This window comes from Grammomys surdaster, unplaced genomic scaffold (genome assembly GCF_004785775.1).
Source record: "Grammomys surdaster isolate TR1022 unplaced genomic scaffold, NIH_TR_1.0 130, whole genome shotgun sequence".
NCBI lineage: Eukaryota > Metazoa > Chordata > Mammalia > Rodentia > Muridae > Grammomys > Grammomys surdaster.
The window spans coordinates 14,443,440-14,466,240 of record NW_021604588.1 but is presented as its reverse complement, the minus strand read 5'-3'; the positions used below and the strand labels follow the sequence as shown (position 1 = coordinate 14,466,240).

Here is a 22,801-nt window from a genome sequence, read left to right as displayed (position 1 = left end):
CCTGCTCCCCCTGCTGGCCTCTGCTCACAGGGGGCTGCCCTGCTCCCCCTGCTGGCCTCTGTTCACAGGTGGCTACCCTGCTCCCCCTGCTGGCCTCTGCTCACAGGTGGCTGCCCTGATCCCCCTGCTGGCCTCTGCTCACAGGTGGCTGTCCTGCTCCCCCTGCTGGCCTCTGTTCACAGGGGGCTGCCCTGCTCCCCCTGCTGGCCTCTGCTCACAAGGGGCTGCCCTGCTCCCCCTACTGGCCTCCATCCTACTGGCTTCTCTACCATTCCATGACCTTCTCATCTCTAGGTCCAGTGTGCTATTGTTATCCTTTCTGGCATAATTTTTATTTAGATACTTTCTTTTTCAGCTTTTAGAGTTGGATTTGGGTATTTTAAGGATCTGTCTTTTACCTTCATAAGACTCGATGTTCTTGAGCAGAAGGGGCATTTTCATGACCTGATTTACAATACTTGCCATAGATGCTATTTCAAGGTATTTTGATATTGTTTTCTTTTTGTAAATCACATTGTTCTAGTTTTGCTTTTTATTTTTCTTCGGTTAAAATTTTATGCTATTTAATACTGGATGCTTTTGTTTATTGCTTTCAATATTTCTGGTTATTGTCTTAGCCTTAGTAGTTTCTTTGTGTCCACATACTGATTAGAACCAGTTTCTTGGAGACTTCCAGAACGATTTAACTTTCCATAGCCTGTACCCTGGGAATTCTTAGTCTCACTAATTCTAGTTGCTCTGGCCTCTCCAACTCCAAAATCTCATCTTCTTGACTCCGTAAGACCCAGGAATTTTGTTGGTGTTCTCTGGTTAGGGCAGATGCTTTCACAGGGCTCCTGTCTTCAGCTCTGAAGGCTGTTTCTGTTAGGAATTGCATGTCCTCTACTGTCCAAAGTTTTTGCTTTATTTATATTTATTTTTTCTGTTTTAAGTTTAGATGGTCATGGTCTTTGCACTTCTGTATAACCAAACCTAGTTTGCTTTCCCTGCCCCTTCTCTCTTTCCCTCCCTCCTTTCTAAATACAGAGGTAATTACAGTCTACATCACACAGACAGACTGCACTTTGGTAAAGCATACAGTTTTACATGCTTTAAGCAAAGTCTTAAGGGAAGAAATGATAGTTTACACTCTTGTTTCAGTGGTTTATAGTTTTCTTTTCTATTTTAGAAGCAAACCGGACAAGTCGTTTTTTAAGTGGCATTATCAACTTCGTTCACTTCAGAGAGACATGCCTGGAGAAGTATGAAGAATTTCTTTTGCAAAATGTAAGATTTAAGTATAGCTGTTAGATACACATCAGATCAACAATCTCATCTATGAATTATTAATTTGCTTTGAAAATTTGTCACAAATCCAATTGTTATATATTTGTTACAGTTTAATTTGGTTTTATATTTATATAAGGTAGACTTTAATTTGGAGATGATACTTTGGACTCATATATTCTTGATAACAGAGAAGATGAAAGTTTTATTTTAATGTTGTAGTTGAGACATTACTCCTTGCATTAGGAAATAGTGCTTTTTTTCCCCCCAGATGGTTGCATGATGCATAGTGTTCTTAAAATAACTGAGATATTTGAAATTCGTTTGCCTTTTAAGCAAGGCAAAGTTGGACTGTCTGTTATCCTTCCTGCCTAGCTTCACAGTGAAGATGCAGTTCAACGCTATCACGTTAGCAGGCCTTTTTTCACTGTACAGTATACAGACTTTGTGAAGGTTGTGAGCTATTATTAGGGGCTTCATGCCCATTGCTATTACTGTACAGGCACTCTAAGAAAGTACCAGGGCAACATCAGATGGTCTGAACTATTCTTAGTTCAAATCAGACTAAGCCTATACTGCTGAACCTGACATACTTCAAAGCTTACACACACACACCCACTCACACACTTTTATTTGTCTACTTACTCTCTCTTTTAAAAGACACAACACAGCTATTTCCTTTCTGAGAAGCCTGAGTGCCACAGTGTTGATGCGCGTGTCATGGTCTCTGCCTGCTACACTCAGTCCTTCAGTAAGTTGTTTCTCAGTTTTTCATTCATGACTGATGGCTCAAAGAGTTAGAACTATGTATGATCAGAACCAAAAAGACTCTTTTCTTGAGACTTGTCAGCATCTAACACAGCGTTTAGCCATTCTAGGACTCAACATTTGTGTCAGATAAAGAAATTCTTGGGAATAATGCTCAGAGGTTGTACCTAACATGCATAAGACTGAGTTTACTCTCTAGCATTTTAACAAGGAGAAAAGCTATTCTCAACTCACTTGTCCTAACTGCTTGACTACTTAAACTTACTGTTGTTATTATTTCATGTGTTGGGTAGGGGTTCTTTGTGTGTAGTACGTGCCCATGTGGGTGCATCCCGTGTGGGCAGAGGTGGAGCAAGAACAGCAGATGGCTTCTCAGTTATACTGCCATCTGTTTCACCTTGTTGCCCTGATACAAGGTCTCTCTTTGGGACAGAAGCTTGCTATATTGACTACTCTGCTCACCAGAGGGCTCTCTGGACTCACCTGTGTACGCTCAACAGTGTTGGGGTTATAGGCACCTTCATCGTATCCAGCTTTTTATGTGGGTGCTGGGAATTCAAACTCAACCTCTTAAAGTTGCAGAGCAAATAGTTGTAGGGGCCTGGCCCTAAACTTACTATTTTTGATGGTAAGTAAATATTTTGCAGTCTGCGTTGGTATTTTTTTAATGCATTGTCTGTTAAAACATGCTAATGTGAAATTAAATTGTATTCATAGAAATCCTCTATGGACAAAATGCAGCAGTTAAGCAATGCACACCAGGAAGCATTGATGAAACTGGAAAAACTCAAGTAAGTGGGAGCTTTACAGATGAGATGAACACAGCAAGGGCCGTGGGTGAACCAAGGGCCGTGGGCGAACCAAGGGCCGTGGGCGAACCAAGGGCCATGGGTGAACCAAGTTGTAAGTCATAGATGACAGTGCCACTGTCCTCACCAAGTCTCGACGTCTTCCTGGAAAAAATGGCAGGATATTTCAGTCCTTGTTTCTAAAGACAAAACTAGGGTTTCCCTCCCTAGCCCTGCATTGGTTCTCAGTGGTTCTTTCTTGTTGATACCCCAGTAAATATGCTGTCACAGCAGAACTTTGTCCTGTGAGGAAGGATTGTTCACTCTCCCACTAGGGGCTACAACCTAGGCCCCAGTATTATCCCCACTTTTTAAAAAGATCAAAATTTGCAGTACAGTTTCTACTGCTTTGTGCTGTAGTAATAATTGCTCTGCGGAGCCGTCGTAGACTGATGGTTGTCTGCACTGAACTTGAACAGCCATATTCCGTTTGTCTGATGCTACTCTGTTGATGTCTTTGAGGTTGTCTGTCTGTTTAAGGTCTCTGGTAAAATTGCCTCTGTAGGCAACAGTATCCGAAAAGACTGATAGCGCGAGACACTATAATTTAGCATGGTAGAAAACAATCACAAACTAAATCACAAGAAAATGACAGGTGGGAGTAAATGTCTGCAGTGTGTGATGCGAAGCATTGCGGTGCTGGTGACAGAACTTACGTGGGGATCCCAGTATGTGAGGAATTCTTACAAAGGATAAAAGTTAACCTTATAAAATCACAGACAAAGGCAGAATCAAAACGGCTAATATCTTAGTCTAAAGTAAAACTTCAACCTTCGTGTGAAAGAGACCTAGCTATGTAGGTACTGATGGGAAGGAAGGTATCGGAGAGTAGCTGACCCGGACTGGGAGGTGTACGGTGTGAGAGCCAGGACCAAGTTAGGGAAGTTAGCTCTGGACAAGAGAAGAAAGTCGTGGTCATTCTAGGAGTGACGGTGGGTGGGGTGTGTGCACGGCCCTCATTACGTGCTAGAACATGGAATGCTTTCATCTGATTAGTTTTCTTTTAGAGAAGATCAGGGGCATCCAGTAAATGGTTGTTTTAAAAGGATGTCATTCAGAAACAAGGAGTCAGACCCTTCACTTAGTGTTCACAGGCATAGACGTTACTTAAACCTTTCAAAATTAGGAATTGACAAACTCTTCTGGCCTGTTGTGTTGTGTTCAGTTCTGTTCCAGTTGAAGAGCAAGAAGAGTTCAAACAGCTTATGGATGACATTCAGGAGCTGCAGCACCTGCTGAATCAAGATTTTCGACAGAAAACGGTAGCCGTGGGACTTTACCATGCGCTGTGCGGGTGCACCCAGCTGGGAAAGCATGGCCTTCACTTGTTGAAGAAACAATGTGTTGCTGTGCCTGTTATGTTGCCCGTGCTTTGTGCATTCTGGACGCATAGAATTCTAGAGTAGTTTCTGGAGTTTGGTTCTACCGTGAGGCTGTGGCACCCTGGGCACTGTAGCAAACCTTCAAGGGGCATCAGGTCAGCTTGCATATTGATAGGAAGTACTGTACTGGTCAGCATTAACCTGCACTAGTTAGTATACTTCGTTCCTAGCTTCAGGGTTAGCTCATGGTATTTTCCCTGTGAATCTGCGAAGCTGGAGTTTGTCAATTTGTTATTTTAAAAAGTGCGTATCAATAATAGGAAATAATTTTCAGGTCTCAACTGACTCCTAGTTGTCTGAGTTTTTATGCTGCTCAGTAGATACTACACATACACCTAATGAATTACTGGTTACTATTTAAGAAAAAACTTTTTTTTCAATTTTCAATTAATGCTACAGTGGTATTAGGACAGATTATGCAGGGTTTTTTGTATTATGTTTTCTATTTCGTTATCGTTACTAATGTATTGACATAAACAAGGGGCAGGCAGGCTGACTTTGGCTCACGGTTACAATGGGTTGAGCCCACCGTGGAGGGGAAGCATTGCAGGGCAGCTTGTATAGTGGGGACAGGAAGCCGGAAGACGAGCTCCCAAAGTGCAAGGCAGTGTACATTCTCCCAGCCCGCTGCCTCAGGCAGGAAGCACTGCTGCCTCCTAAGAATGTGTTCAGATTTGGTCCATCAGCGGGCTGACAGTCTGTTAGGTCAGAGTCCCTGGTGAGCTAGTTGTCCCCAGAATGCCCCTCACAGGTACACTGACAGGTGTCTGTCACCATCCAAGGTGTTCTTAATCTATTTACACTTAGTGACACTGACCACAAGGATGAGGAAAGGGACTCTTAGACTCTTTTACTGAGAAAAGAAATTCTTCTTCTTTTTATCGTATGAGGAAGTAGCTAGTGGTTTAATTCTGATGTTTTGAATCATTAAATCTTTTCTCTTAGACGCTGCTGCAGGAGGGATATGCCAAAATGAAATCAGATATTTCAGAGAAAACCAAACATTTTGTAAGTATCTTCTCTGTTCCCTCGCATTTAATGTCTGAGTGTACTGCAGTGTCTTAGCTGTGTGTAGACAGTCATGTACAGTTCTCTGTCAGCTTTCCCCTCAGAAAGGAAACCAAGTTTTAACTTTTTTTCAACTTAAGTACAGAAACTATTATGAAAGAAAACAACAAGATTGACATTCAGAAATATATGAAGAAAGCCGGAAGGACCCAAAGTTAACCGTATGATTGGATACATCAGATACATACCTTTCTACCTATCTCTATATATGTAGATATAGATATAATGTATACATATAACGGATCATTTTCTACTGTATGCATATCTGTGTAATTTTTACACAATAATATTATTCTCAATGAGTCTCAGCCTCACACATACCTTTAATATTGTAGTATAGATAGTTATCAGGAACTTCAAAACAGCTGCGTTGTACCAGTGGCTGCATAATATAGTTGGATGTATAATATATGAACATTTATTGTTGGCTCTTGTTGCCAGACTCACACTTAGGATTCTAATTTCTATCTTTAGCAACAAAATACAAGTATGTCCATTTTTCTACACTCTTTCTAAAAATAAATGTTTTTGGGTTTTATATTTTTAAAACTTTTCTCTCTGTTCTGTGGGGAAAGTCTTTTAATTTTACTTCTTTTAATCTAGTGATTTTTGACCATCTTCGCAATTCTTATTTCGTAAATTAGGCTGTTTGTAGGCTTACTGTTTTTAAATGTGTATTTTAAAATTTTTAAATTGTCTAGTCACAGTTTTAATGCTCCTGTTCTCCTGGGTGCTGGGTGTGCTGTGTTCAGAGAGGCAGTGAGGATGTCGTGGTGGAGAGAGCTTGTGAGTTCTTCCTCTACCGTGTAGATAGGTCACTAGACTTGGCAGCAAGCACCCTTACCTACTGTGCTGTTTTACAGCAAGTTAAAAATTTTTAAGAGGAATTATACAAGCCTTACATACAATAATATATTTTGTCATTAAATACTAAAAAGCACATACAGAGAGATTTCAGATATAGAGAAAGGCTTCCTTTTCTCTGCCTACGTTGCCAGATCTTACCTTTCTCGTGTTCTCTCCTGTTGCAGACACACCTTAGGTACTCGAGTACCAGGAGAACAAAAGTAACTTTTTAGAACTCCAGCAGGTCCCATGGTTAATATAAAGCACATCAAATATATAATTGCAGTGTTGCGTGCGCTTGTGTTGCTTACGAAGGGACGTAGAGGAAATGGGAGGATAGTTTCCAAGAATCTGTGGATGTTCTTAGGGATGGGATGCTGCAGCATCTTAGGAGGACCATAATGATCCCAGAAATGCCACTGAGGGCATTAAGTGTCACTCTGAGGAATGAAGCTGGCCATGGTGGGCAAAAGTCAGTTTACCCTGTTAGAACAGACATGAGCTTATGTTCTATTATTGAAATGGTAATTTTATTGTCTTACCTGATTGGTGAAAATGTTTTTCAACAGAATGAACTAAAGTTGTCAGTAGTTTCTTTGAAAGAAGTTCAAGACAGTTTGAAAAGCAAAATTGTGGACTCTCCAGAGAAGCTGAAGAACTATAAAGAGAAGATGAAAGACACTGTCCAGAAGCTCCGCAATGCCAGGGTCAGTTGCCTTTGCTGTGTGGTACTTTCTGAATTACTTAGGATCTATACAGGTTTTTCTCTTGAATTTCTATGCTCATCTCTGATGTGTGGGGTAGAGGGGGAGAATGCAGCTGCAGGACAGCCATAGAATCCCACTGCGGCTCTGAGGCTTTGGCTGATGGATCTAGAGGAAATGCCATGTTTGTGTGGAACTTCACCACACAAGTGTTAGAGGAGAAAGGTATTACACATAATACACAAATTTACAAAGACTAAAAACACAGCGTGAACTATGAATTCATAAAGTGTGTTGGTGAGCACAGGACACATATGAGAAACCTTTTTTTCTCCTGATGGGTTTTGTTTCAAATATAAAAACCGCTATAGAGAAGTTAAATCAGTTTTAAAAATAGCATTAAAAAAATAGAGGATGGTTTGGAATAACAAAATGAGAGAATTCAGTTTATATTTGGAGGAATCAGATTGGAGAGGGCAGTGGAAATTTGTCTTAGTATCTAATCATTCAAGGCAGAAGAGATGTGTTCCAGGCCAGGGGCTGCTTCGAGGGGTGGATTGAGATGGGGCAGGACAAAATTAGATGAAGTGGGCAGACAGCTTGGCTTCTCTTTTCAAACAAGGTATTAAACCTATCAGTAAAAAGAAATTTTACCCTCGTTATCCAGATAATTCCCAATAATAAAAATTGTCACTAATAATAAGGAAAAAAATCATCAGAACCAAACGGGAGTACAGAAAGGGATTGGAGAATGTATGGGGAATGGCTGGCTTATTTCAAACAGTTCTGTTGGACCTGAGTGTTTACCTAAGCGGTAGAATGCTTGTTCAGCATGGGGAGATCTGGGTCTGAGCCCACCCTCCGTTAAGAAGGATTTTATTAAGTTAGCTGTTCCTCTAGGAGAAAAAGCTGGGCTGTTTCTTACAAGAATCCTTATGTGAATTAGACACTTAAAATCTTCACAGATTTAGAACATTTATATAATCTTTGATCAAATGGAATACACATACTCTACCCCCATAGTCTGACTTTGTAGCCTAGACTAACCTGGAACTCCTGAGTCTCCTGTCTCAGCCTCCTGAGGGCTCAGATTACAGGGAAAATGTCTTTACATTAACATGAAAACCCAAAGCTTAGAGAAAAAAGACCTACTAAAACACATTTGCTGTGCCTATGAAGTTCTCTGGTTGGTTTGTGTTAACTTGCCATTATTCTAGACATATCTGGGAAGAGAGAATCTCAACTGAAGACTTGGCCTCCGTCAGATTGACCTGTAGGCAAGTCTATAGGACATTTCTTGATTATAATGGATATGGGAGAGCCCAACTCACTGTATGCTATGCCACCCTGGACAGGCAGGCCCTGAGTTTTTATAAGAAAGCAGCCTAAGTAAGCAGTGCTCCATGGCCTCTGGTTCAGTTCCGGCCTCCAAGTTCTTGACTTTAGTTTCTGTCCTGGCTTCCCATCATGTTTAGTTGTAAGATGTAAGCTAAAATAAACCCTTTCTTTCTTATGTTGCTTTTAATTTTATCTGTTTTTGTTTTATGTGTGAATGTTTTGCCTGCATGTATGTCTGTACCGTGTGGGACTAGTATATTTGGAAGTCAAAGAGCATATCAGATCCCCTGGGATTGAAGTTACCGACAGTTTTGAATCACCGTGTGGATACTGAGAATTGAACGCTGGTCCTGGAAGAGCTCGTGTTCTTAAACACTGAGCCATCTCTCCAGACAACTCAGCTTGGCTTTTGGTCATAGTCTTCATCACAGCAACAGGAAGCAAATGAAAACCTGAAGGAAAAGGGATTTGATCCATTATCTTCAAAGGATGTTTATGAGTTCATTTAAAAAAGAGAGAAACAAATGAAAATTGAGCAATGTGATTAGATCTTCGATGAGAAATTTTAACTGTTTCTTAAGATAAGGCAGGCAATAGCCTAATCAGGAGAAGGAAAAATTTCTGCCTTGGGGTGTGGTTGTAGTGAATGCATATTTCTTCTATAATTTTAAAAGGAGTTTATCTTTTTAAAGAAACAGATGTCAATAATAGTTATTAAACAAACAAATATTATAATAGATAATATGACTTCCCTGTAGTATTCAGAAGTAGTTTGAGAATTAACAGAACAAACTTTTGGGTTATTTTGGTGATACTGAGACTCAAACCATAGGGTGTTAATAGGCACTAGAAGAGCATTTGCAAGCTAAGCTCTACCCAGTCACAGTGAACCCTTCCCCTCCACATGAAGAATCTTTGAAAAGCTAACAGTGAGTCGTCAGCTGGTGAAGTAGCGGAAGTTTTTTGTTAAGAATATTTTGAGTTTAAAAAGCATAATGGAGAGAGGGCTCAAAAGTTGAGAGCACTGGCTGCTCTTCAAGAGGAGATGGGTTCTATCCTCTGAGCTTGCATGGTGGCTCACAGCTGCCTGTAACTCCAGTCTAGAGGATCCAATACCCTTGTCTAGTCTCCTGCACCAGGTATGTACATGATGTACATGCCAACAAGGCACACATGCACATTAAATAAAGAGTAAATGTGTGATATGTTTGACATGTGTCAGTAGTGGCACTTTGCTACTGACCTAGGAACTTAGTTGTTGTGTGTTCTTGAGCTTTCAGTAGCAAATGCAGAAATTATTGAAGAGCAAATGAATTGACCGTGTGGTTTCATATAGGAGAGTATTAAACTGCTCTTTTTTTCCCTCCCAAAGGAAGAAGTGATGGAGAAGTATGATATCTATAGAGATTCTGTGGATCGATTGCCTTCCTGTCAGCTAGAGGTGCAGTTATATCAAAAGAAATCACAGGACCTTGCAGATAATAGGGAGAAACTAAGCAGTATCTTAAAGGAGGTTTGTATTGGGCAGTATTTCTGTCATTTGTGACGGGCTGTTACAGTGCATTGGATCCACTTTCATCTTTTGTTTACTATCTTCCTAAAGAAAAACTAAAGTTGTTCTGTAGTAGTATATTCTGAGGGGTTGGGCATCTCCCTCTAAACATCGGGATGTCAAGACATACTGTAACCTTCAGATGAAGTGAATAACAGATTAACATAACACATGGTAGAATTTTGTTTTTAATTTAATTAGTATTTTAGCTCATCCTAACCGATGTGATTACTTGTCATCAGTGGTATAAAGTCCAAGTTCAGTTCCCAACATTGCACCAGGGTTAATAGAGATGTCAAGCTTAGAGCAGAGTCTCCTCTGGGTATGAGAGGTAGCACTGTCATTTCGATGTCTCAGATGCTTGAATCATTTTCAGATCTTAATTCAGGCCACTCCCAGCATCACTAACATTACAATAGAAGTTTGTTGTTCTTAAGGGGGTTGGGGGAGCTGTTGTGTGCCTGTCATTTGTCAGTCCTGGTAGACCAGCAGGAAAAGCTCCTCTGGCTGGCCGGGCTCTTTCCCCTGGTACAGTTGTGTTTCTTTACTGAGCCTTCAGAGCCTGAAGACTTAACTCCATTTCACAACTGTGTATTACTGTAGCTCACCCTGGAAACCTTTTCTTACTTTCTTTTTTTTTTTTTTTTAATAATAAATCCTGTTTGGTTGTGTTGACTTTAAATATTCTTCATAAAACACAGAGCTTGAACTTGGAGGACCAGATTGAAAGTGATTCATCAGAACTAAAGAAACTGAAGACTGAAGAAAATTCCCTCATAAGACTGGTGACGATGAAGAAGGAAAAGCTTGCTACCACACAATTCAAAATCAACCAGAAGCAGGAGGATGTGAAACAGTACAAGCGGACCATGATTGAGTACGAGGGAGCGAGTCCGGGGGAAGGGGGGGGGGGAGGGAAGGGCTGAGGGTCCACCCAGGAAAAGCTCACAGGCTCCCAAAACCACTAGGTTTTCTTTTATTAGCTATGTGTCTTTCTTTCTTTCTTTCTTTCTTTCTTTCTTTCTTTCTTTCTTTCTTTCTTTCTTCATTCTAAATAGTTGTTTTTATTTCCATAATTACCAATAGTTGTTTTTATTGCTTTCCGCAATTGTCACAAAATGATTGCACTCTTGAGCCAAGCTCTGGTCTGGATGCATAGCTACATTCAAAGGATTTCTCTGGGAAACATGAGCTTGATGTTTGCCTGACAGTCTCATACTTATGCCAGCATAGAAGAGTAATAATTCTGTCCAACTTAAAAGTCACTATTCTTTTCTATTTTGTTTCGTTTTTTCCAATTAACTTTATGTTTTCAAAAAGGAATTCTGCCTCTAGTGACTGAGATATGTATAATTCTGTCTATATGTAGAAATAGGACCACAAGTTTTTTCCTTTATCTGTTTGTTTATTGATTGATTGGTTGGTTGGTATTTTTCTGCTTGTTTGCTGTCTTTTGAGACAGACAGGTTCAACTGCTTCATATTAACCTTTAAAGGCATTTATTTCAGTGCACTTGAGACATAGTGACCTAGGAAAAAGAAGTGCATTAGAAAAATAATCTTGCTATTATTCAGGTAAAAATGAACACAGTGCTAAGTTCTGACGTATGTAAGATATTTCACCAGTAGTCTTGTCAGTCCTTGGAATGTGCCTTTAGAATAGATGCCACAAATATGTCTAGGATGTCAGTCCTTTAGTCCTTAAGTGTGGCATTGGGACTGTCAAGTATTTCCATGTATATGAAGGGAAAAGACAGAAGCCGGGGATTGTCTATTTCTTGCCAAATCTGCTGAAAAGTTGTACTAATGCACTTTCCCACTAACAGTGACTAGATGTACACACTGAGGTGCTGGAGCTATGCCTTCAGTTTAAAGAGTAGGATTTGAGGGCTGGAGTGTAACTTGGTAGGTGATCATTTGCCTAGCATGTGCCAGGCTCTGGCTTTCATCTTCAGCTCTACAAAACAAGGAAACAAAAAGAATCACTCTAGAATGAAGTAGTTCCACATGCCATGATGCAACTACAGTGTACCACAGCATCTGGGGCTTCGTGGCTTTTGTCTGCTTTCTTTTATATCTGGAAGGGCTCTGAGCTTGAGCAAGTACTGACACATGGCTCTGGAATCATGGTTAGTCTTTGTCTTTTTAAATGCTTAAGAGAGGTTATGTCAGGTTTCTCTGTTCCCTTTTAGAGATTGCAATAAAGTTCAAGAAAAAAGAGATGCTGTCTGTGAGCAAGTAACCACCATTAATCAAGACATCCACAAGATTAAATCTGGGATTCAGCAACTGAGAGATGCCGCAAAAAGGGAGAAACTGAAGTCTCAGGTGGGTTCTCCTAGGAGATGGAGGCCATGAGGTTAAGACGTAGATGACATTACCTGTGACAGGGTTCTGAGTTCTTCGGAGTAGAACGTGACCTCACAGGTCCTTTACTTTTATTTCCAGGTGTAATGCTACTCTGAATACCCTTTAATAATCTGCAGATATACCTCTTCTGTGCCTTTTTCCTTACTTTCCTTTTAGCACATCACAGAATATCATTCTTTGGAGTAAAAGTAGTTGCTTACTAAAGGTTCTAAAGTCATTAGCTAGGTGGACTTTACTCATGATGTTTAAATAATATCTCTAAAACCATTTTACCAAAAGCTACTAAAAATAGGCACACCCTTTGTTCAGAATTCTTAGGCCTCTTCTTGATCTTCCTGTTTCTGAGACTGCCTGTGTGTGATAGCTGCGTTCCTGCTGTTACTGTCTCTCACTGTCTACATGCAGTCTTAAAGATCTAAGACAAAGGAGACCTGAGATATTCCTTCTTACATTCCTAAATAAATGAGACTGTGTTGTCACTTGTTCTGAGTGTAGTTGTTGAGCTGATTATTAGCAGATTCAAACTGATAACTAGCTTGAATTTGAGCTATCTTTGTTAGTCATAAAAGACGTCCAAGCTACGTCATATTTCTGTTAGCTCTGTGCACATGTGTCTCACCAGTAATATTAGACCTTTCCTGGCAATACCAGCCATGCTTTAAAACTCAGCACGGCATGTGAGATCATTCCTAGAATGGCCTTGGGTATAGTCTACTTTGCATAAGTATTTATAAAGTTGAAAGGGCACTGAGCACTGTGTCTTAAAACTAGCTGTGTGTTGCAACTCAGTGAGGAATTTTGAAATGAGCAAGCTCCCTCCCAAATACATTGAATTAGATTCAGAACAATAGGTCCCACTGCTTAATTGAGTTGTCTATTTATCTCTAGAATAGGTTGGCATTTGAGAGCTACTGATGGACTCTGTGTAATTGTAATTGTTTTCTGTGGATGGAGCTCATAACCACACAAGCTGTTCTACTACAGCTGTAGTTGTTAAAATGTTATTTCTCATTCTGAATTTAAAATAGTCAATGTCTGTACTCTGGTGGACTCAGATCTTCCGTCTGGAATAACCTATACCCTGTTCTATGGAATGACCCATAAGATAATGGTCCCGTGTTCTTTCAGTTGTCTCCCATTGGATTTAATAGCCCAGGTGTCCAGCCACTCCTTACATGCTTAATTTTCAGATTTATTGTTATCCTGTTTATAGTTAGTGCTTCTTACCTGTCATTATTTACTTTGTAGAACATAGTACTAACCACAGTCTTCCCAAGTACTATTGTATCCCCAGAAGCACAGAGCTGTTCACAGAGCCTTGTTTCAGAGGCTGGGTTGTTAGCCACAGTGTCTCACCTTCTGTTCGTGTTCAAATTATGATCAGTTAGAGACTACATCTTCTTCACGGGCAGCTCTGCCAGGTTGGTTTTTCACCATATCATACTGTGGTGGAATGATTGGTCTCAACACAGATCCTAGTATAATGTCTTACAGGCCTAATTGTATTTCTTTCAACCTAGATTTTCAAAATGCCAAGATCAGTTTAAATCTCATCCATACTAATTATTTCCCATTGTGTGGTGTCAGTGGACCCCGGCTGCGCGGTAGCACTCCTCCAGAGCACGCAGTGTGTTGTCAGAGCTTAGGCCACTCGTGCAGCATGCTCTGTCTCCGTCACCCGGCCTGCTCGTGTCCATTAGCTCCTCAGCAGCCCGAGAAGAGCTGTGCATGCGAGGGCGACCTCAAGTGCGCTTGGTACAGATTGTCAGAGTGCTCACACACAGACTGTGGGACCCAGGGCACCGCTGCCCTGATTTCTGTTGTTTTCACGTAGATCCTGCATCTAGCTTCAGGTTCCTCTTCTCTTTGGACAGCATCAAAGATCTGTTTCCTGTTCCAGACAGAAACAACAAAAGTTACATAAGGTTTAAAATCTTCTCTGTCTTTCCTCTTCTTCACTCCTCTTCCCATTTAATTTCTTCCATTCAATGTCTTCATAAATTTCTTTGAGACTATTTGATATATTTCTAAGATGACATAATTTTTAATATTTTTCATTATCATTTTATAACACAAGAGATTGACATTTTAGACTTGCTGGAGATAACCCTGGCTGTCAGACTTACAAAGTTAATTTTATGATTTCTTTGTCCTCAGTGATACTATTAATGACCCACCCATTTTATTCACACATTCATAACATAACTTTGTAAGTCTCATGAACTGTAGCAAAATGCTAACTTTCTTCCATGACTCCACTTTGCTGTTTTAAATCCCTGCATTGAATGCTAAGCAGTACCTGTGTCATCTCTCTAAAGTAATGGTTTAATAGTTCACTTTCTTGTGTAAAGCAGGGCCTCCCTATTTTCTTACAGTTTATAGAGTCGTTCATCATGAATGGATTACCTGAAACTTATAGTCCGTATTTTAACAGTAGTATGCGCACCCCTGGATATCAGGGTCCCAGTGGGCTCAGGAGTCAAACTGAAGACGAGGACATTGTCCCTGCCTTTAAGACTTTTTAGATGAGCAAATCATTTCCATCATTTCAGGTCCAATAGAAGGTATACCTAGCTGGGCAGTGGTGGCACACGCCTTTAATCCCAGCACTTGGGAGGCAGAAGCAGGAGAATCTCTAAGTTCTAGGCCAGCCTGGTCTACAGAGTGAGTTCCAGGACAGCCAGGGCTACACAGGGAAACACTGTCTCGAAAAAAAAAGAAGGTATACCTGACTTCATGTTACACTACAGAATCAGAAACAAACCAGTGTGACAAAAGAGCTCGTAGCTAGAGCAAGCTGGGGTTTTTTTTTTTTGTTTTGTTTTGTTTTGGTTTTTTGGGTTTTTTTTTACAAAAATGCCACAAGTAGTCGCTGAAGAAAAGTCAGCTACATTAACAAAGCTGCACAGGAAACGGGATATCGACATGTAGAAAACATACATAAGTCCCTTACCTCTCACCCGGTACCAAAAACAAACTCCAAAGACTAGAGCCTAAGACATGGAGTTCTGAAACTGTCAGAGAAAAAACTCGAGGAAATTCTCAAGATACACACTTAGATAAGGCCTTTTTGCATATTATTCTGCAGGCTCACTGACTGTCCACAAATACCACCTCGTGAGATCAGAAACCTTCACAGAGCGGAGGAGCTGTCCACCAAACAAATCATAGCTCACAGAAAGGGAGGAAAACCTGCTAACTGTATACCTGATAGACTGGTACCTAGAGCATAGGAGGAATTCCAAACATTGGACAAGAAAACAAACATCCATAGGCCAGGAAGCAGAACAGAGCTCTCAAAAGAAGAAATACTAATCACCAGTAAATGTTTTTAAAATGTTCAACATCCTTAACCATCAGGGAAATGCAAATTAAAACTGTAATCCATCTTACCCCAATCAGAATGACTAGCTTTAAGAAAATAATTGATACCAAAAACTGGCAAGAGTTTGGGTGGAAGAAAGCCTTTAAGAATTTATTTATTTGTGTGCATGAGCTTATGCTTGGAGACAAGAGGACAACTTTGTGGAGTTGGCTCCCCCTTCTAGTATGCAGTGTGTATTGGAGATCAAGCTCAGCTCCCAGGCTTACACAGCAGCACTTTCCTATTGTACTGGTCTGAAGGACCCCTGGTCACTGCTCACAGGACTGTAAGGTGATATAACCACTATGAAGCTAGTGTGGGGTGCTTTGGCTAAAAATAGAACTGCTGTATGACCCAGCTATATACTCTTGGTCATACGTAAAACAGGCTGTTACTGTGGCTGATATTTGCTTATTCATGCTCATGATTGCTCTGTTGAAGTTACCAAGAATCATCCTAGATGTCCACCTACAAAGTAATGGATAGTAAAAATGTAGTGCGTGTACACAATGAATTGTTACTCGTCCATAAATAAAATGAAACTTGTAAGAATATAGATGTTAGTAGAAAATACTATATTGAGTTAGGTGACCCAGGCCCAGAAAGACAAAAACCACGTTCTAAGTGTGATATGTATGTACTTACGTGGAGTGAGCGTGTGTGGACAGCAGGAACTAAACAGAGTCTGGGTGAGGGAAAGAGGACACTTTAAGGGAGAGGACTGGTAGGGTAATAGAACAGCAGGAACTAAACAGAGTCTGAGTGAGGGAAAGAGGACACTTTAAGGGAGAGGACTGGTAGGGTAATAGAACACAAGTGATACCAGAATGGAAGGCGAAATACCACAGTGTATTTGAGTGGTTTCTCTGTGTAGCCCTAGCTGTCCTTTAACTCACTCTGTAGACCAGGCTGGCCTCCAATTCACAGAGATTCAGATCTGGGGTTAAAGGTGTATGCCACCATGGGCTGGCTTCCAGCAATATATTTTTGATCTATGGATTAAAATACTTCTGGAAAAATATTTCTGGAATCAATGGATGATGTTGGGTGTAAAAGTCCATGGATATTGTAAAATTTTAAATCTCTCAAATTTCAAATATGAGATCATCAGACCAATACTCACATGAAACATTGCTGACTCCTGTGTTATGTCTTTCTATTCTGAAGCTTCTGGCTAGGTAGGCACTATGCCCTGAGCCCTTGACATGTCTAATGCACCAGAAGGGCTGATGGCATTAGGAATATAATTTTCAATTCTTGTACTTTTAAATGCTCCATATGGCTAGCACTTCTATAGTGAACAGCACCGGGCTAGGCCTGGGTTTTCTTTCCATCCCAGCTGTCTGCTTTGACTTTAGAAGGATATGACTTCACAGTAAGACTTTACATATGGTAGCTCTCATGAACTCTTATAAACTTCCACTTGTGTGTAGACATTTACATGGATATTCTAAAATATATAGTCTTGAGAAGGCTATAACCCATCTTCTTTAACACCCAAGAGTGTGCTCAGGGCGATGGCCATACGTTTGTTCTGGTCGTTTGCTGCTATCTGGGCTTCCTATTCCATTGATTGTGCCTCTGTCTGTGTGACTCGTTCCTCCTTGGAAGTGTGTTTATTCTCAGGAGAAAAGCATTGCTTTGGTGTACTGAAACTCTTGGTGTGTATTTGCAGATTATATTTCCTTTTCTAGCCACACTTGGTTTTGATGGTTTCTCAAAAGTGATCTCTTTCTGCCTGACTTATTCAGCTTTCCTGTTTGTGGGAATAAGCACATAGCCTAGTAGAACCAGGAGCTTAAATTGATCTATAGCCTTTAAACATGCTGATTGCTTAAAATAGCATTCACACAAGCCAGTCACTGATACGCCTGATTATTCTTACAAGATTTAAGAAATAAAGCTTTCAGAACCTTTTGTTTTCTTGGTGGTTCATAGTTTATCTCAGCTGTAGTCTTTGGTCCTGTGTAGAAAGGATCTTAAAACTCTTCCAGCCTTGTAGTAGAACTAATATGAATGGCCAATTGGAATATTTTCAACTTGGGGTAGGCCTGGCTGACACAGAGTGACCCTTCATCATTTGTCCTTAGGAAATCTTTGTAAACTTGAAAAGTGCTCTGGAGAAGTACCATGAGGGCATTGAGAAGGCAACAGAGGAGTGCTGCGCTAAAATAGAAGAGAAGACTGCCGAGCTGAAGAAGAGGATGTTCAGAATGCCGCCCTGATGAACAGCCAGCCTTCCTGTAAACGGCCTGCTGCCTCTCAGTTTCTGTTTGCATTGTTATACTGAAGCTAATAGAAGTACCAGCAGTATCAGCTAACTAACGTGGGTACCATGGGTTCCTGTTTGTCTTTGGTGTCCCTATATATGATGGTGTGCTTCCTGTGTTTTTTTTCTTGGCAATGGGGTTACAACTCAGGGCCTTGCGGGCTACACTGACTTGCTTTCCCAGACTCCAGAATGCCATGTGTTATATAGGCTTCTGCTTCAATTAAATAATGTGTACAGCTTCTATGTTTCCACTCTGTCTCTTTTTGTATGTACAGGTTGGAATAAACAAATAGTTAACTAAAGTCTGTGGGTTTTACTACTGTTATCCTGGATGTTGTTTCTTTGTTGACGTTGGATTGCCACATCCTTGAGCGTGATTGTGCCCTACTCATCTTGATTGTGTGCTCATTTGATTGTTACTCATTCAGCCTTCCCTAGATATCTGATTGCTGTTGTGTCGGTGGAGAATTATGATGATCTCTGAAGACTTACATAGCAAAAATTTGAGCTGCCACCAAAATTGGAATAGTCCTGATATGCCACACTTTCTAATATATAATAATTTGAAAGAGTAAGTTTGTAGGGTTTCATTTCTTCATTGATGCAACTGGCATGTTTTAGGTAGAAATAAGATGGTTGTGGACAGAAAATTCAAAGTGAACCAAAACAGCTCTTCCTTCTTTACGACTTTCTTATCTTGAGGGCTTTGTTACAGGAGCACAAGGGTGCTTAGCCACACTGTGGCCTTCTGCAGTATATCTTGGCTTCTCAAACTGTCCTGACAGAATGTCATAGAGAAGTCTCAGGAACCAAGGACTGTGGCTTTTGAAAGAAACACAGTGGCCCTTGCTAGCTAGCACCCACCATTGGAAACTGCCAGCTCTCAGTGTTCACACTTGGAGTATTCAGCTGCACACCTGTCATTCCAGTGGTCTGTTCTTATGAACCTAGTTGGGGACAAGAGACATATATGGATATGTGCATGTAAGTCCTGCAGAGATCGGGGTGCCCAATACCCTGGAACTGGAGTTACAGGTGGTTGTGAGCTGCCAGTGTGGCTGCCAGAAACTAAATTCAGGTCTTCTGTAAGAACTGTAAGGTCTCTCATCCACTGAGCCTTCTTCTCTTCTCACTGAGCCCCTAAAATTTTAATAACATTTATTCACTTGTATGTGAGTGGAAGGGTTCATGCATGTGCCACAGTGCACATGTGAAGGACAGAGGACAACTTTCTGCAGTCGATTCCTTCCTCTCACCTGGGGAGACCAAGGAAACGAACTCAGGTCATCAGGCTTGGTGACAAGCACCTCTACTCCCAGAGCAATCTGACTTGCTCACTTTGATCTTTGTAACTTGGAATTTTTCAATTTTTGCTATCATTTGTATTGTTTTATGTAGTTTCTTACACACATTTTCAACATGGCTACACACTGTTCTGGAGGCCTGGGACTTCTGTTTTAGCGTTCCAAATTTAGCATCATACTGTTTTTTTGTTTTGTTTTGTTTTTTGATTTTTATTTTATTTTTTAATTTTTTTATTGGATGTTTTATTTACATTTCGTATGTTGTCTCCTTATTTCATCCCCCACCCACCCAGGAACCCCCTATCCCCTCACCCCTCCTCCTTCTTTGTGGATGTAACCCCTGCCTACCCCCCCCACTCCCACCTCCCCACCCTCAAAATTCCCACCCCCTGGGGCGTCCAGCCTTCATGAGGTCAAGGTTCTCTTCTTCCACCTATGCCCAGCAGGGCCCTCCACTCTTACATATTCAGCTGAAGCCCTGGATCCCTCCCTAAGTGCTCCCAGGCTGGTGGTTTAGACCCTGGGAGCTGTGGTTGGTTGGTATTGTTGCTCTCCTCATGGGGCCACAAACCCTTTCAGCTCCAATGGCCTTCACTCTGACTCCTCCATTGGGAACCCCATTATCAGTTCAATGGCTAGTTGTGAGCATCTGCCTCTGAATATGTCAGACTCTTGAAGACCTCTGAGGAGACATCCATATCAGGCTCTTATCAGCATGCACTTCCTGACTTCCACATCAGCATCTACTTTTGGTGACTGCACATGGGATGGACATACTGTTTTTTATACATGTTCATTACTTGAGTATTTAAGGAAGAATCTATTTTCTTTTTTCGTGTGTGTGTGTGTGTGTGTGTGTGTGTGTGTGTGTAGCTAAATAATACAGCCACAGAAGTGGGCTTATCAGTTTAGCAGGCAACACTCTTGACATTTCCTCCTACCAAATGCATTTCCTGGTGACTATCTTTAATCATTTCTTTGTGCCTCCAAATAGTTAAAATTTAATCAGAGGCCCTCAGCATAATCTACTCAAATCCATTTGGCTCTTCCGATTGAAGAATAAATTCTAAAATTTAGAGATTTTCCTGGAGCCGTCTTGAAAATGACATTGTTGGTGCCCAAATGGTTTTGTAATACAGGGAATTGCATACCCTGCAGAAGCAGGTGCCATCATGTGTCTGTGGCACGTGCTGTCCCGATGGCAGAGGAAAGGAAGGCTGTGCTGCCAGACCGCAGCCCTCCTCTGTGAGCTCAGCTCCTTAGCTGGATGGAGCAAATATTTAATTTCACATTGAACTGACATATTTCAAGAAGCTAATCCATTTTGTGACAAAGCCAGGGGAGTTGAAATATGCACCTCGCAGGCTGGAGTTAATACATCGGATTTGAGTTTCTCGGGATGTTTCCTATTTTTAGTAAGAACCGAAAAGTTTGATATGAAATTCCATTTCAAATTCAGGCCTGCCACCTTTTTCAATTAAGTCGGCATGCTCTCCCTGATTGAAATATGCTTCTCATCTTCCTATCCAGATTGCCACCAGGGGGCACAACATGGCTTGCATAACCAAGGCAAAAATAGCTGTGAATTTTCAGGTTGGAAATGCAAGAGCCGGAAGTTTTAAAGTGACAGTGACAACTGGAAATCAAAAAGTGGCAGAGGGAACCTAGACTTTGCCTAGTTAAAATAAGTTCTAAATAATAGCTGAGTATTTGAAGGTTTTGTTAAAAGGATAACTTTTACCATGAGGTATTAATTCTGACCCTAGGGTTTATCTCTAAAATTACCAAAGAGATTGTAAGTGGTTCAGAGTTTCTAACTAAGATTTCATGCAACTCTAAAAACTGAATTTTCCTGAGAGAACTTGAAACTCCATGCAATGACCTTAGAGACTGAATATAGACAGACCACCACCTGATATCCGTAGCTCAGTCTGATATATTTGTTTGGTTGATTTTGACTTTTTTTTCCTGGTAATACTATCAACCTTCATCACCAAGAACTTCTTCAAATCCACTCTTTCTGACAACACAAAGTGTCTCTAAAATACTTGATCCTCTACAAATTTTTGATGCTAAGACATTTCAAGACTAGAGCTAAACTCATTTAAGGAGCAGTAGTTTGTGGCAGTACAGCTTGGTAATACCATAGTTTCCAAACTGAGGGTGTCCAAAAATCAGTTTGAAGTAGGTGTTAAACTTCCCACCCCACCAGGTGCTGCTGTCTGGGTTCTATAGGGTCTAGCTCCCCATCGAAAGCAAGTTTACTCTATAGCTAAAGCTAAGTGATTTTATTGTGTGTGGGGGGGGAGGGAGGGGTGGTGTTCATGTGACAGCAAGTCTATGTGCATGCACATATTTACATGTTTGTTCAGGTGTGTGTTCACGTGTGCATTTGGAAGCCAGAGGTCATCTGCCAGTGTCATTCCTCAGGAGCTGACCACCATGGCTCTGCCTCCCTGGCAATAAATAAATAGATAGATAAATAAATAGATAAATAAATAAATAAATAAATAAATAACAACTCATAGGCTCTAGAGATCCAAATTCAGATTTGCACTGTGGGCGTTTTAATGACTGAGCCATTGCCCCCAACCCCAGAATGGTTTGAATAATTATTCTTAGAGATTGCTTTGAAAAAGAACCTCCTATATGGTTAGGGCATGAACTCTAGTCTTCACACTCTGTTTTAATGAGACGGTCGTTGCAAATCTGTCTCAAGAAGGCAAGGATTGAGGACCTTTAAGGACATAACTGTCATAGGCTAACACCCAACGAGCAGCCAGTTCTGTTAGGATCAAACTAGCTAGGTATCTTTGCATATGTCACTACCTCCATCACAGGTCTTTTATGCCTGATCCTAGATGAATAAATAACTTAAAGAATCTAGTTTGCACCACCCACATTGACACAAGATTCCAAAGCAGTTAATTCTTGGGGCGGTAGGGGGGGAGCATTGGATTTTTAATACAACTTGCAGAAGACAGATGGTTTGCTCTCACCATGGCAAGTAAGCATGCCTGTAAAATGTGCCACACAGCATCCCGAACCTTCACAGGAGCGATTGCTATGAGGTGTTTCGTACAGCAGTGGAGAGCGGGCTTTTGAGAGACACTCCTGCATTTCCATTACAATTGCTAGCCTCATGAACTGAGGTCCAAACAGAATGCTAATCAGGTCTTTCTCCAGTTGTAGCTTTACAAGGCTTTTGCAGAGGATAAACCAGATGATAAACTATTTAGCACTCTGTAAATGGCGGCTATTGCTAGTAGAACCCAAGAAACAGAGGTGACAAGAACAGCTGTGGCAGATGTTATTTGAGCTCTTGCAGTCTGAAAGAAAAAGAATCTAACCAGAAAAAAAGAATCATATGCCAGCTGTGATCATGACTCGCTTATAGGGTCCCTAATGCTCATTTATTGCTGTCTGGGGTATCACCGAACAAAGAAGGAAGGACTGCAGAGATATTGCAATGCTTACAGCCACCTTTTAAGGCTATTGCTGTAGGGAAAGCTACAGAGGCATTACCTTTACAAACGTTCTCAGAGAACAGTTGTATTTCATCAGGAAGTTAAATTCTTCCTTCTGTAATGAAGATGAGTTCATCTGTCAAGATGGTGGGACTTAGCATGTAATAGAAGCAAGATGCAAAGCAAGGAATACATAAGGAAAGCTTTCATGTTCGAATGTGTATTAGGTGATCCCTCTCAGGGCTCCCCCATT

At 40.9% G+C, this 22,801-nt stretch overlaps 1 protein-coding gene across 1 annotated transcript in view; it reads left to right on the top strand.

The window, feature by feature from the left end:
- Nuf2 (NUF2 component of NDC80 kinetochore complex) overlaps positions 1 to 18,079 on the top strand; it is a 26,809-nt gene extending 8,730 nt beyond the window's left edge. Inside the window, exons 6-14 of the mRNA XM_028761032.1 lie at positions 1,169 to 1,266; positions 2,752 to 2,825; positions 4,048 to 4,144; positions 5,210 to 5,272; positions 6,748 to 6,885; positions 9,593 to 9,733; positions 10,474 to 10,649; positions 11,964 to 12,099; positions 17,596 to 18,079. Of these exons, the coding sequence (XP_028616865.1) occupies positions 1,169 to 1,266; positions 2,752 to 2,825; positions 4,048 to 4,144; positions 5,210 to 5,272; positions 6,748 to 6,885; positions 9,593 to 9,733; positions 10,474 to 10,649; positions 11,964 to 12,099; positions 17,596 to 17,730 (1,058 nt within the window). The 3' untranslated portion in view covers positions 17,731 to 18,079. The remainder of the gene's footprint in view (positions 1 to 1,168; positions 1,267 to 2,751; positions 2,826 to 4,047; positions 4,145 to 5,209; positions 5,273 to 6,747; positions 6,886 to 9,592; positions 9,734 to 10,473; positions 10,650 to 11,963; positions 12,100 to 17,595) is intronic.
- The last annotated feature ends 4,722 nt before the right edge of the window (positions 18,080 to 22,801 follow it).